Source organism: Acinonyx jubatus, chromosome D2 (assembly GCF_027475565.1).
Source record: "Acinonyx jubatus isolate Ajub_Pintada_27869175 chromosome D2, VMU_Ajub_asm_v1.0, whole genome shotgun sequence".
Lineage (NCBI taxonomy): Eukaryota > Metazoa > Chordata > Mammalia > Carnivora > Felidae > Acinonyx > Acinonyx jubatus.
In genome coordinates, this window is record NC_069393.1 from 40,658,238 (window position 1) to 40,672,091 (window position 13,854).

Consider the following 13,854-nt stretch of genomic DNA (forward strand, 5'->3'; position numbering starts at 1 on the left):
CTTACTCTTTGTCAGGGACACTGGGCTTTTCATGTATTATCTCCCAATTCTCACAACAATTCAAATTGTTCATTATTGCTGCATTGTTCAAATAATAACAGAATTTAATTTTAAAATATTAATTTGTCAAAGCCACACAGTAGGAAATTACAGATGGGGTCTTTGCATTTCTGCAGTTCTAGGTGAAATCGCATGCTCTAAGCCACTCTACCACGTTGGGCCCCACAGTCCTCCCACCAAATGGTGGAAGGTGAAACTGCTAAGGGTGAATCAGGAATATCATGCCCTGGTGCAGCCCATCATGCTTTATGTTCTCTAGGGAGCTTACATGGTGTTTGGTCAGGATTTTAACATGTGTTCACTCAGATCTGTATTCAACTCATCAGGCTGCCACTTGCTTGTTACATATTATTAGGCAAATTGCATCTAGTCCCTTAGCCTCAGGCTCCTTGTTTTGGTAAAATATGGCCAAAAATAATATTTACCTTGTAGAATTTGTTAGGGATTCACGGGATAACACCACAAGGAGCACAGCACAGTGTTCAAAAGAGTAAGTACTCAGTGAAGGCGTGCTATTGTTAACACCTGCAGTTTCCCACACCGGAACTTAGAGGCTGGGTAACTACAAGATGAAGAGCAGGCAGTGGCCCAAGACAGGTAATCACACTCAGCAGGGCGTTAGATAGAAGGGTCTCCTCGAAAGTGGTGCGCAGGGGAAAGAAGTTGTGTATTTAACAATAAGCAAATTGCCATCAAGTGGTAGTTAATCACTTATTTTTATGATTTGTATTTGCAACACATTTAGACAAAAAACTGATGATAGTCACAAGAACGGAGAGCAGCTGGGTAACGAGGGAACCTTCATCTTCATGGCTGTCATGTCAATCTCTCCCTCTTTAGGCAGCACGTGGGCTCTGACACGAACACCTCCTCCCGGAGCTCCGTGCAGCGTCAGGGTTTAATGGAAACACTGTTCAACATCATTCATTATGGGGGACTCAGAGAACTGACCCAGTGGAGGAACACTAATTAGAATGTTGTCTTCCTGCCTGCCCAGCTGGGACACATGTTTTATTAAAAATTAAATAAATAAGAAACTGTGAGAATAATAAAGTAATAATAAGAATTGAAGCCTTTTCCAAGTGGAGTTATATTTCTCATTAGAGACCTAGACTGTATTTCCTTCTAGCACAATTTCCAGGCAGGGTCTTCCTTTATTTTTCTTTGCCTGAGAGGAATACTATACCTCACACCAAGCATCTAATCTATATAGCTGAAAGCAATGTAAATTTTTATAACACATTGGCACATGTTTCCTTGCACTCATTCCTGAAATTCTAATTCTCATCCCTAGATCTTGGAGATAACAACACAGACAGACTCTACTCAAAATTTTCTTACTTTCACACATACTGTAACTTTGTTGACATGTGTGTCATTTGTTTGACTTCATCTTGGACATGCCAAGTCTTCTATGATTCTATGATCTCTCCATCATTGGTTTCTAAATAAATTCACTTAAACCAGCTTTCTATATACTGGGATATACAGGTCCCAGCCAGATAAAGTCAAGAGTTACCCAAAAGCTCACATTCTCTTGGTCATTGATGTTTTAGCTCCCATAATCTCTCAGATCCCACCATTCTGGTCCTTTGTCCATTGTCTTGTGAACCCTTGGTTTGGCATGACCTCTCCACATGGAATATTACAGTAAATTATTAGCGGATGAAAGCTTGAAGGCGGTTAACATGATGAGGTCAAAGTGATGAACACCTTGGATTTAGAGGATTTTCTGAGTTAATTGAACCGCAACGACTCTAAAGGACATAATGAAAGAAATTCTCTTCTCATCATACCTAATAAGTCCATATATTCCCATAAGTGATTAATGGAACTATTAGTTGACCTATTCAAATCTGGCTGATAGGGCTCACATGGTAACGATAAATTCTTCTAGGTTTCTTTTTATGTTCAACTCATATGGGTAAGAAGAGTGAGGCTGCCTGTAGGAGTCCTTAGCAGACTTTGGAAGTACAACACACAATTTAACTCTAAAAAACAGAATTGGGATAGGAGAGATGTTCCAGCAGACAGAAGCTGAGACAAATAATGATAACAACTGAGAAACACAGAAGGAAAAAGGAGAACCGGTGTTCCCAGTAAAACCCAGCCCTAACTGTAGGTTATGGCCCTCTGAGGTCAAAGATTTTAGCAACAAGGGAAGCCCATTAAGGACAGGTGGTGGATGCTCTGATATGCAGCTTCGATTCCCTCCGGCAGTGAAGATCTTTGTCCTCCAGTTGCTAAAACAAATATAATCAAAGTTGCCTTGCTCTGACCCGAGAGAGCCCACCTCCAATGACAGGTCAGTGTAAGGCTCTGAAGGCCTAGACCTTTGCCCCAATTTGGAGTACAAGGCCATGCCAATTTCAGACCCTCTCCCCCTGCCCCCCCCCCCCATGGGATTTGCTGAGCTCTTCACGGAGACTGCATTATGTTCCAATCTCTCCCTCGGCCCAGTCCTGCATCCCTCCCTTTGCTTCCACGGGTGTGGATCCAAAGAGCACCCCCCCCAATAAAAATCCTGCATGCTATCTCCATCTCAGTGCCTGCTTCCCTGGGAGCCCATTCTGCAACATTACAAATAATGCCTAGACTTGTGATACCTGACATTCCACAACTTACATCTCATTGCTGAATGAACTGGACCAGAGAAACTTAAAACTCAATGGACTATAAAATGTTAACACTGACATTGTTAGGCTAGCAGGGTCCCAGTGTGCAATGCCCGTATCTTGTCTTTCCTAGAGCACTGACTCTCATGAAGAGAGCTAATGGAATTGTGATTAGACGCTTCTCATCTCCCAGTTCCCATTTGTTGGGTGAAGGAGGAAAGAGCAGAAATATGTGTGTTTGGGGCAGAGTAGGGATGACAGAGAAGGAAGCCAGTTCAGAAAGGAAAGAAAGTCTGTGTATCCTGGAATATTAGTGAGTCAAGAGTGAATGAGTGAGAAGCCAGTACAGAAAAGCAAATTATAAAAGGATTTAGGAAATTGCAGTCAGATATTTTTATAAGGAAAATTCCTTTTCAAGTTGGCATTTCCCAGACACTGAATTATAGAATTACTGAAAAGATTGTTAATGTTTCTACTATTTCATCCTTAGGAGAGTAACCGAGTCCTTCCTCTGTGCCAAGCCCCCTTTTACTGCCTCACCAATGATTTACTTAGGTAGAATCACCTGATCTGTTTCCTTCATCAATGAATCCCTGATGGGATTTTGTGGCTATAACATGCTTCATAAAATGCTGATATGATACATTTATTTTGAACAATAGGCTACAGATTAGCTGTCAGGAAATAGGTAGATTATTACAACTAGATTAAAGCAACTAGAAGTACTGGAGATAAAAGTCCCCCAAACAATTGAAAATAAAAAAGAAATATTTAAACAAACAGAGCTACATCACACTGGTGTTGTAAATTCAGAAGAGTTAATGATGCTCAGAGCCTCCAATTCGGGTAGCCAATACTGTCAACTTGCTTGTGAGTGACGCAATTAATACAATCCTTTCTTTTATCTTTGAGTCAGTGTTCTAATTCCCCTGTAGGATCTGTCCATCCAACTAAGCTTGCTAAATATGAGAAGGGGAGCAGATCAGCACTTTACAGGTGTTCTCACATTTAGTTTCCACAGTGTCCGTGGAAGTTGACTTTTACAACTGCATGCACAGATGAGGAAACCAAGGCTCAGAGAAGTTTAGGGAAACAGTCAGTTTGATTTAGGAAATCAAAGCAAAAGTGGTGGGTGGCAGAGGGTCCCACCCCTGGGACAGCCAAGGTGGGGGGTCCCACCCCTCTGACAGCCAACCCCATTCTCTGTAGAGTGCTGCCTGCCAGGACAGGCTCACTGCAGGAGACAGTACTCACACTCCACCAAAGGCTCTATCCTTCACAGGGATCTTGGGAAGAGGAAGAAGTTCGGGGTGGGGGAGGGGATGATTCTGTAAAGTGTGTGTGTGTGTGTGTGTGTGTGTGTGTGTGTGTGTGTGTGTTGTGGATACTGAGTCTTCTGCTGATAGATAGTTGCTGTAAAGCCCTTGGAAGAGAGCAGCTAACAAGGCAGGAAATTGCTGCATCCTTCTGATGCAGCCACTGCCTGACTTAAACAACAGTCACCCCACATATGCAGGCAGGAGTACCTCACTCAGAGTCCAGAGATCGAGAGCAATCTCAGCCTTCCCACTGAGAAGCTGTGGGACCATGGCAAATGGTTTGACAGTCCCAAGTGGTGGTTGAGGTTACACAGTATGCAACCAGCTGGGCTAGACTCACATCCAGCTCCAACACTTACTAGTGATATGACTCTGGGAAAATGATTTCACTTCTCTGTGCCTCAGTTTTCTCATCTGTTGAATGAGTATAGGTTCCTGCCTCATCACACAGAATTACTATGAAGAGTAAGTGGGTTCATACACGGAAAGCACTTAAAATGATGCGTGGCACATAGTAGGTGGTCTTTCAAGAGTTAACTATTTTTGCTGTGATTTACCAGCTGGAAATAAAAATCTTCACATTTGGGACTAATGGTAACAATAAATGAGCGGTTTCTGAACTGCAAGAGAAAACATACACAATACAGTATATAAGTAAGCTATGCAATCAAGCTATGCATGCTTATAAATGTAAATATAACAAATATAAATGTAACTCTGCAAGTATGTTATATGTGGCTGGTAGCTCTAAGCTTCAAATTTTTCCCCTAGTTACTTCTTCAGAGCATTTCTAATTCTTTACAGCTGAGCACCAAGGGTTAGGGACCTCTGCATCCATGCGGCCCAGAAAAATTCATTATGCTTATCCCTGCCTTTGGAGTGCCATTGGGTGTGAATCTCCGGGTGTTTATGGATAATACCAGTTTCTTTCCAGATTAGAAGCTATCTAATGGGGTTGGCGTGTTGAAAATGAAGGAAGGCTTTCCTTTATTAACTGAGTTCATCCAGCTTTAACAAATGACAAACATACATGTTGGGAACAAATGAACCCCCCAAATACAAACAGAATAAATTTGTGTAACTATTTATGCATGTATTTATTTAAACCTGCAGGAAACAAGCTAAACAAATTCAAGAGCAGCTGAAAGAACCACAAAATGGTAAAAACTACAGTCTCAAAGCATCCAGCACAATGGCAAAGTCAGAGAACTTGGTGAAGAATCATGTCCAGCTGCAGAGTGTAAGTTACCTGTCTATACATCTGTTCCTACAGCCCGTCTCAGTGTTTCCAGTTCAGGGGGGATGGGATGCTTGGGATCAGATGTGTGTGTTCTTTTCGGTATTTGTAGATTTTTCTTTAAGTCACTTTGCAGTTCTGTGTGTGTACATGTCCACGTGTACAGGCTGAAACAGAGAAAACTTAAATCTCAGCCCTTGATTATATTCTGCAATATAAATTCATCTCTGAAAGCAAAAAGAGCTCCAGTTGTTTGTTCCATAATGACTTATTACATTCCTACTGTGTCAGAAATTGTGCTGGGCACCAGGGATACAATGCTCCCTACCTTATGGGAACTTATCTGTGGTAAGGGACACAGACGCCAGAACAGAGGAGGTATGTGGGCTGAGATGGTTGACATTGCAGTAGGTTGGAGAGTAGACCAAAGAGAGGGAGGGAGATGGGTGGGTGCAATGTTCATCGTATAGTCAAAGAGCAAAGGACAAGAGACTAGAAAAAAACAGAGAAAGTAAAACCATGGAATCCCAAGAACGTGTACTATATTCCAGCAACTCCAAGGTAAGGGGTGAAAGAGAGGTCAAAGATAAGACAGGTGGGAAGTGAGACTTGTATTCCCACAGTCAGTGCTTCCTAATACCAGGGCTTAAATGGATACCAGAATTTGAAATACAAGCTCTTTGAATCTTACATTCTTTCTAATGTTATTATAATCATTTCCGAGATATATTGCAAAACACTTAATTAGCGACAAGCACATATCATCTAAGACATACTGAAATATTCCTCTCAGGGTAGCAAATTCTTTGCCCCTGTATAAGATTGCACATCCAGATTCCGAGACACAAAAGGAACAAAAGCCATGGTATAAACCTAGGATTTGAGTATAATAAGCAATCATCCAGGACACATTCATGCCCCTCCCAATGCATAAATCACTGAGAATTTATACATCATTTGTGATTCTAAAAAATCATTACCCAAAAGTCACCATTATGTTATGCATAACAGATGTACTTAGATGTTTAATGTGGAATTCATAAATCAGAATTGCTTCCCAGCCAAATTTTGTTAAACTTGTAATCATAGTTATGTGGGGACTGTTCTCTGAAACAGAGCGAATGTTTCTGCTAATGATTTTTGAGTATTCTCTCACTGCCCTAAAACAAATGCAGGAGCGGAGGCTTTCAAGTCCTTTGCAACTGGACCTGCTGAAGATAAACAAAGCCAGCCACTGGTTAAAATAGTAAGGCAGGTTTTAATCAGGAATAGACTATTGCATTATGAAAGAAGGTCCAGCATGAACTGAACTCAACTTCAGTTTGTACAGAGGTGACTGGTTGTTTCAAAGGGAGAATGAGGGAATGGGGTGGAGAGCAGAAACCGTGGGGTCTTGGCAGAGTCAGGGAAGTGAAACAGTACAGAGATGATCAGTGTGCATGTCAGTTTTGTCTGTTAGCTGGCAGTTAATTCAGTTTAGGATTCTGTACTTCCACAGAGCGGAAGGCTGACATGCTATCCTTCCTAATGATTACGTTTCAAAGATATGGCTTTCAGGTCCCTGAGAAAGAAACTCCCTTAGGAGTTTGTAGGAGATACACACACATCTCAGAATGACAAAGGGTGGTTTACAATTGTCCTTTTAAGGGAGGTCAGTGGCCTTTCCTCCAGCATTGGCTAGAGCTACCAGCAAATTCTTTTGGAGGCTTTGAGTTTTTGTTTTTGTTTTTGTTTCTTAGGCAGACTTTTTAAGGAAGGTTAGGGCTATTCCGGGGGCAAAGCCTTGAACCTTTAGAGACTATATTAGAGTTTACTCAAGACTTTTAGTGCGGGGATGATTGAGTGAAGTCATTTGTGCTGGGAATCTGCAGTTTTGATAGGCCAAAGTTAAGGCCTAGTAGAAAAGAGGGCTCAGAGGAGCCTGTCTAGAGTTTGGTTGGGAAACTCAAGACTTTTAGTGCGGGGATGATTGAGTGAAGTCATTTGTGCTGGGAATCTGCAGTTTTGATAGGCCAAAGTTAAGGCCTAGTAGAAAAGAGGGCTCAGAGGAGCCTGTCTAGAGTTTGGTTGGGAATAGCCTCGGTCAGTCCTGATGGATTTTACAGGGTTGCAGCGAGAGCACACACACAATTTTGTATCCTCTGTTTTCACCAAACAGATGATCAATAGCATTTTCTGTCTGCTTTATGCTCTCCACAAACTCATTTGGGAGATAGCATAATTGTCCACAAAGTGGCCACGTCACAATGTCCTCGTCCTTCCCTCCTTGGAGACATTCGTGTTCTTTCCTGTGGTTTACTATTAAAGGAATATTAAGATAAACTCCTCACTCATATGCTCCACCACCCCTCGTTTGATTGCAACTATTAGGATTAGAATAACAAGAAATTACAAAATGTAGAGGTTCCAAAACTTCAAAGATCTTTGGGCGCATTGGCTTTTAATTTCTTTTTTTCTCCCTCTTCTCCCTTCTCCAGCCCACCCATATCCACAATTTTGTATGTTGGCACAGGGAAGCAGACCGTGGGCTCAAGTGGATCATTCTCACAGGGCCTAAGATAAGATGTGGGAAAGTGTCTTTTTATATTCATCCTGTTTTGGATACAGAGAATATATATAGGACCTTTTTTCCCTGAGTCGCAGTGTGGTCAGCGAGGACAATACGTTTCAAGGGATCATGAGTTTTAGATTGGGCTGGGAGTGCAGGCAGAGAATAGACAGGAGAAGGAGGCATTTAAGGACTCTGAGAAAGGAGAGTGAGGTGCATTGAAGAGACACAGGAATGCTAGCCATAGCATTCTACGCTTTGCCAGCTTGGGCCCAAGGGACTGCCTGAGAAGGTCCCTTTCACCAGACCAGACTAGAATGAGGAAGTTGCTTTCCCAAAGGCACATTTCAGTTTCAGTGCTAGAAAGTAACATGGGTCACTAGCAGCTTTGTTATACTTTGGTCAACATTTCTTTTGCTAACTTAATAGGAGAAAATATTTTCTGGTTGTTTTTTTTTTTCTAATTTACATTTAACTATTTGAGAGTGTAGTACAATCTCAGTCCATATATTTCTAGTCAAATTTCCAGTTTGATGAATTATGTCCATGCTGATACTCTTGCTCATAATTTTGTTGTAAGAATCAAATAGCAATTTGTAGTTTTTCTTGTCATACGTTATGGGAGAAAACAGTAATGGAGAGTATATATCAATAGTACGTTGAAAAGGAACAGAAACTTTTAAGATTTGCTTTCCTTCAATGTTATGCTCAAGATATACAAGGAGAAGTATACAAGGACATCTATACAGCTGGAGGCCAGGTAACTCTAGTCTTAGAGCAAGCAGTAATCTGATGTGTGGCTCAAAATTTCTGCATGAAAAGTAACAAGCAAATGTATTGAGGAAAACTTAATAAAGCAGTTTTTCTTTGTAGGTCCATATTTTTTTCTTCTGGCAAGATCTAGGAGGCAATACCAATGTCGATGTTAAAACCAAACAATGATAAATGAAATAGTGACAATCATAATAGCAAATAACATGTATTGAGTACATACACAGAATACTAAATAATAGAGAGACATTGACTCACTTAGTCCCAACAACGACTACTTAATTTACACCCACTATGTGCAGAAGAGGAAAATGGGACTCAAAGCTTAAGAAAGTTCGTCTCTATCAGACATCCACTGAGTAGCAGAAAGCCCATCTCACATCTTTATAACTCAGTGCTTTAACAGGGGGCAGTGTTGCCCCAGAGAACTTTTGGCAAAGATCAGAAAGACTTTGGGTGTTAAAACGTGAGAAGCATCTCTGAGCAGAGGGCAAAAGTGCTGATAAATATCCCACAATGCCCAGAAAATTATCCTTCCCAAATGTCAAGGGCAGTGAGGAAATCTAGAGTCCAAGGTCCAAGCTGCATGATGTGTCCCTTAGGAAATTCTGAACACCTAGCATAGGAATTCTATGGTTATTTCTACTACACAGAGGGTGGATGGGTTATCCAGGTACACTATAATCCTTGGAGGGAAAATTTCAGAGTAGGACACCATATCAGGCAAATCTGTCTTTATTTTATCTTGAATCCCAAGTTAACTACTTGAAATTCTTTGCAAATTGCAGTGTTTAACAAATGAATAGTCTGCGTCTGGCATTCCCTTAAGTTCATTAAACATTCATGGGGAAGGGTTTCACTTTACAGTCATTTAACAAGATGTGAAACACCTAGTCCAGTGAAGCAGCATCATACTCTGGAAACACTCCACTCAGAGGCTGCAGAACTAGACCTGGCAATGCCTCACAAGCACCTAGCGCCTTACCATCATTTACAAAATGAGGTATTTGTGACTCAGAGAGATGAACTGACCTCATTTAACTGTGTCCTGGAGAAGAGAGAGGGAGAGAGAGAGAGAGCGCGCAAGCGAGCTGGGGCTAGCATTATAATCTCTAGACTGGCCAAGGGAGTGACACTTCTCAGCCTGATTCAGGGATCAGAAAGAGAAGTCATTAAAAGAGAGATGATCCAGTCCTCTCTCCTAAAATCAAGAGAAAATATATGTAAGTAAAAAGTTAGGGACTAAAATTATATACCCCTTCCCACCTTTTTTTCAATAACCATCTTAGGAAAGATAGTTTATATGGGAGGAACATTCAGTGAGGAAGAATTGGAAGATAATATTTGCATCCATAAGGAGAATAATAAGAATTTAATGCCTAACACAGCCTTGAAAATTGGTAGAGAGAGGCATCCATTTATTCTGTAATACTTACTGAACACTTCTCTATGCTGTGCACTGAATGAAGAGCTTGAAAAATACAAACAGAAGAGATGGATCTTGGCCTCAAGGAGCTCACAGGATAGTGGTAGAAACAAGAGAGTAAGCATACACAGCAGTTTTTCTATGATGTAGACACATTAAGTCAATGTGCTATTAGAGAATGGAAAAGGACATCCGGAATTGTCTGGGGGGAATAATAAATCCTGCCCAAAATATGTGACATAGGAACAGAGTCTTGGGAGTGAGTTGAAGTTCATCAGATAGTTTGAAGGGGGTTGGTCAGAAAAGGTAATTCTTTATAGCATGAATCAAAGTTAACTTTGAATAGTTCTAGTCTAAAACATGATGTCTTGTTTTAAATATCAAATTTTAACTTGTTGATTCATTATAGATTCATACATTCACCTACTCAAATATACATTAAATATTTAGTAAGGACTAGGCACTATATTAAGGGCAAGGTATACAATGATAACTCTAAATGACAATGTCCTTACTGATTATGATAAGTGATAGAATCCCACAAACAAATGTGCCAAGGCTTCCAGTCAATAGTGAACAGTCCCATCAGAGCTTATGGAAGGCGGGTCTGAGAGCTGATCTGACAATATAGTAATAGCAAAGAGCTCTCTCAGAAAACAGAATGATAATGACACATGCTCAATTCACCTAGATGAATGGGGCACTTGGTTGAGGTGGGATGGTGGGTTGTAGGTGGTAGGGGTGAGGAGGAGTATTTGCTGTGCCCAGTGTGTGGAAAGAGTGTTTCCATGGAAATGGGTTGAAGTTTGACTGCAATTGTATAGCTCTTCCTGCTTGGGATATGGTGCAGAAATTCCCAGCATAACAGCTGGAGTCAAATTGTTTTTAATTACTTGCATAAGAAATCACACTTTGAATTATCCCATAACTGCTGATTTTCACCATGCTCTGGGCTCCTAAGTCAGACTTCTAGTAAAGAACCTTTTGAGACAGACATAGATGACCTGGGAGCAATGCAGAGAGACAGACATTTAAAACCATTTAAAAATAACCTCCTTCCTGCCTTTATTGCCTGGGGTTCCAGACCAGGTGATTATCAGCTGTGTCATCATTGCTTTCCAACACAGACATGCTTTTATTTAACCTTCTGACTCCTGCTGCGTGCATTGGGCAGACCTGGAAACATCGTTGCTCTACTTCCAACATGCACCTGCTTCATTTGACAGGTCTATTGATTTCAGCGCACCATCAACAATGTGTTAGGAGCAAGGCAGGTGATGGTGCAAACAACAGTGGATGTCCTCAGCACCCAGAAGCAGCCACAAGGTGGGCTTTCAGGAAAGCCAGTCGGGTTGAGTGCTTCCCTAAGAGATAACAGTATTGACCAGGGCCTCTGTGCATGATTAAAAGGAAATTGTTTCAGCTCATGTTGAAAGGGCTAGTGAAAGGACTGAGGCATCTCCTTATGAGGTATTAAAGTGACATTTTGTACATTATACTGAATGAGATTTTAACAAAACATGTATACACACAAAAAGTCAAGATCTGCATGAGTGCCAGGAAAGAACATGGAATCAACTACCATCTTTGTAACATTGTACAGAAATGTTAATGGAAAGAACCAGACAGGTAGCTTTTTGGAGATATTATCTGATGGATAAAATTGTGCAGCCCATAACTCCTTCCAGGGGTGGAAATGTATAAATTTTGGAAGGGGCCATAATAAATGCTTTCAGCATAGAGCATAAAATGTCCAAAGGCTATAATCCTGGTCAGTTAAGCTACTTTTAAGGAGGTTGGTGCAAACTAGCTGTTTTGCTGAGTGGATTACACACCTTCAGAGCCTATGGCTGAAAATAAAGGGAGGCTCAGTCTCTAAATAATAATTCTTCTCTTCCTCCTCCTCCACCCCTTCCTCCTCCTCCCCACTCCTTCTTCTTGTTCTCATGTGTGTTTTTTGCTTTTTAAAAATTCTTTTATTTTTTTATTTTTAAAGTAGATTTTCTTTTTGGGAAAGTTTTAGATTTACAGAAAAGTTGCAGAAATAGTACAATAAGTTCTCATATACCCTGTACTCGGGTTTTCCTATTAACATTGTACACCCGCATGGTACATTTGTTAAAATTAAAACCCACAGACACGCATTGTTATTAACTCATATCCATAGTCTATTCAGATGTCCTCAGTTTTTACCTAATTGCTTCTGTTCCAAGATTTCATCCAGAATGCCATGTTACATTTAGTTGTCATTTCTTGTTAGGTTCCTCTTGGCTGTGACTGTCAGATTTTCCTTGTTTTAGTGGCTTTGACAGTTTTTACGAGTACTGGTCAAGTATTGTGTAGGATGCTTCTCTACTGGCATTAGTTTGATGTTTTCCTCATGATTAGATTGGGGTTATGGGGTGCAGGGAGAAAGACAACAGAGATAAAGTGCCAAATCATTTGCTCATATCAAAATCACACATTATCAGTTTGACTTAATCACTGTTGGTGATTCCATTGTCCTCTGAGGTAATAATTGCTAGGAGTCTCCAGTGTGATGTTACTCTCCCTCCCCTTTCTATAGAGTTCTCTTTGGAAGGAAGTAACTCTGTGTAGCCCACACTTAAAGAGTAGTGCTCCCCGTTTGTGAAGGCAGATTATCTACATACATTATGTGGAATGCTACTGCAAAGAGTTTATCTCTTGTTCCTCATTTATTTATTCCATTATTTATCTAAGAGTCTGAACTTATGGATATTTATTTTATAATTTGAGTTATAATTCAATAAATACTTTTTTCTTATTTTATATCAACTTCTTTCAGATTTGGCTTTGGTGTCTCTTTCAGTTGGTCTTTGTCTCCTTTTGATATGTTTAATCAATTCAGTGTAGGTTTTTTGGAGGTTTTGGTTTTGAGTATGTCCTTTCTTCTAGGCCCTCTCAGCAGACAGATCAAAGATATATCTAGCAACCAGATAGTGCTTATGTGCAGTGCTTTTTACCTTCAGTCTACAGATTCTACTCATTTCCAAAGTTACTTGGGATAGCATATCCCTGATACCCACCTCCCATTAATGTTCTTTCATATGTTTGTAATACAGTTCATTTCTCTTAGTAGTCGGTATGCCTTCCTGGGATCTCCAGATCTCCTAAATAATACTTATTTTGTTAAGAGATAGATTTCTTTAATAGATATAGGGCAATTAAATTTGCCTATTTCCCCTTGTGTGAAATTTGATGACATGTGTCTTTCAAAGAACTGGTCCATTTCAACAATATATCATGTTTGAGGGCATAGAGTTGTTCATAGAGTTCCTTTATATTAACCTTTTTCTGTCTGTGGGAATAGTAGTGACAGCATCTCTTTCACTTCTGTTATTGAAAATCTTTTCTTTTTGTTTTTTATAGTATACTTATTTATTTATATATATATAGAGAGAAAGCAAGTGAGGAAGGGGCAGAGAGGAATAGAGAGAACCCCAAGCAGGTTCCACACCACCAGCGCAGAGCCTGATGCGGGGCTCAAACCCATGAACCGTGAGGTCACAACAAAAGCCAAAGTCTGATGCTTAAATGACTGAGCTACCCAGGCACCCCTCTTTCCTTTTTTTTTTATTTTTTCTTGTGTTAGACTGACCAGAGGTTTGTCAATGTTACTGATCATTTCAAAGAATCAGCTTTGCTTTTGTGGATTTTCTCTATTCTTTTCCTGTTTTCAATTTATTAATTTCTTCTCTAACTTTTATTACTTCTCTTCTACTTGTTTCAGTTTTAAATTACTCTTCTTCTTCTGGCTTCCTTCAGTGGAAATTCAGATTACTGATTTTAGATATTTCTTCTTTTCATATATAAGGCTTTAATGTTGCAAATTTATCTCTAATCACTGCTTCCTTTAC

The 13,854-nt window shown here is 40.2% G+C and overlaps 1 protein-coding gene across 10 annotated transcripts in view; it reads left to right on the forward strand.

Annotated features, from left to right (window-relative positions):
• The window catches only part of NRG3 (neuregulin 3), a 1,044,350-nt gene that overhangs the window by 1,010,709 nt on the left and 19,787 nt on the right, over positions 1 to 13,854 (forward strand). For all 10 annotated transcript variants that reach the window (XM_027062437.2, XM_027062438.2, XM_027062441.2 and 7 more), the window contains exon 6: positions 5,108 to 5,234. In XM_027062437.2, the coding sequence (XP_026918238.1) occupies positions 5,108 to 5,234 (127 nt within the window). The remainder of the gene's footprint in view (positions 1 to 5,107; positions 5,235 to 13,854) is intronic.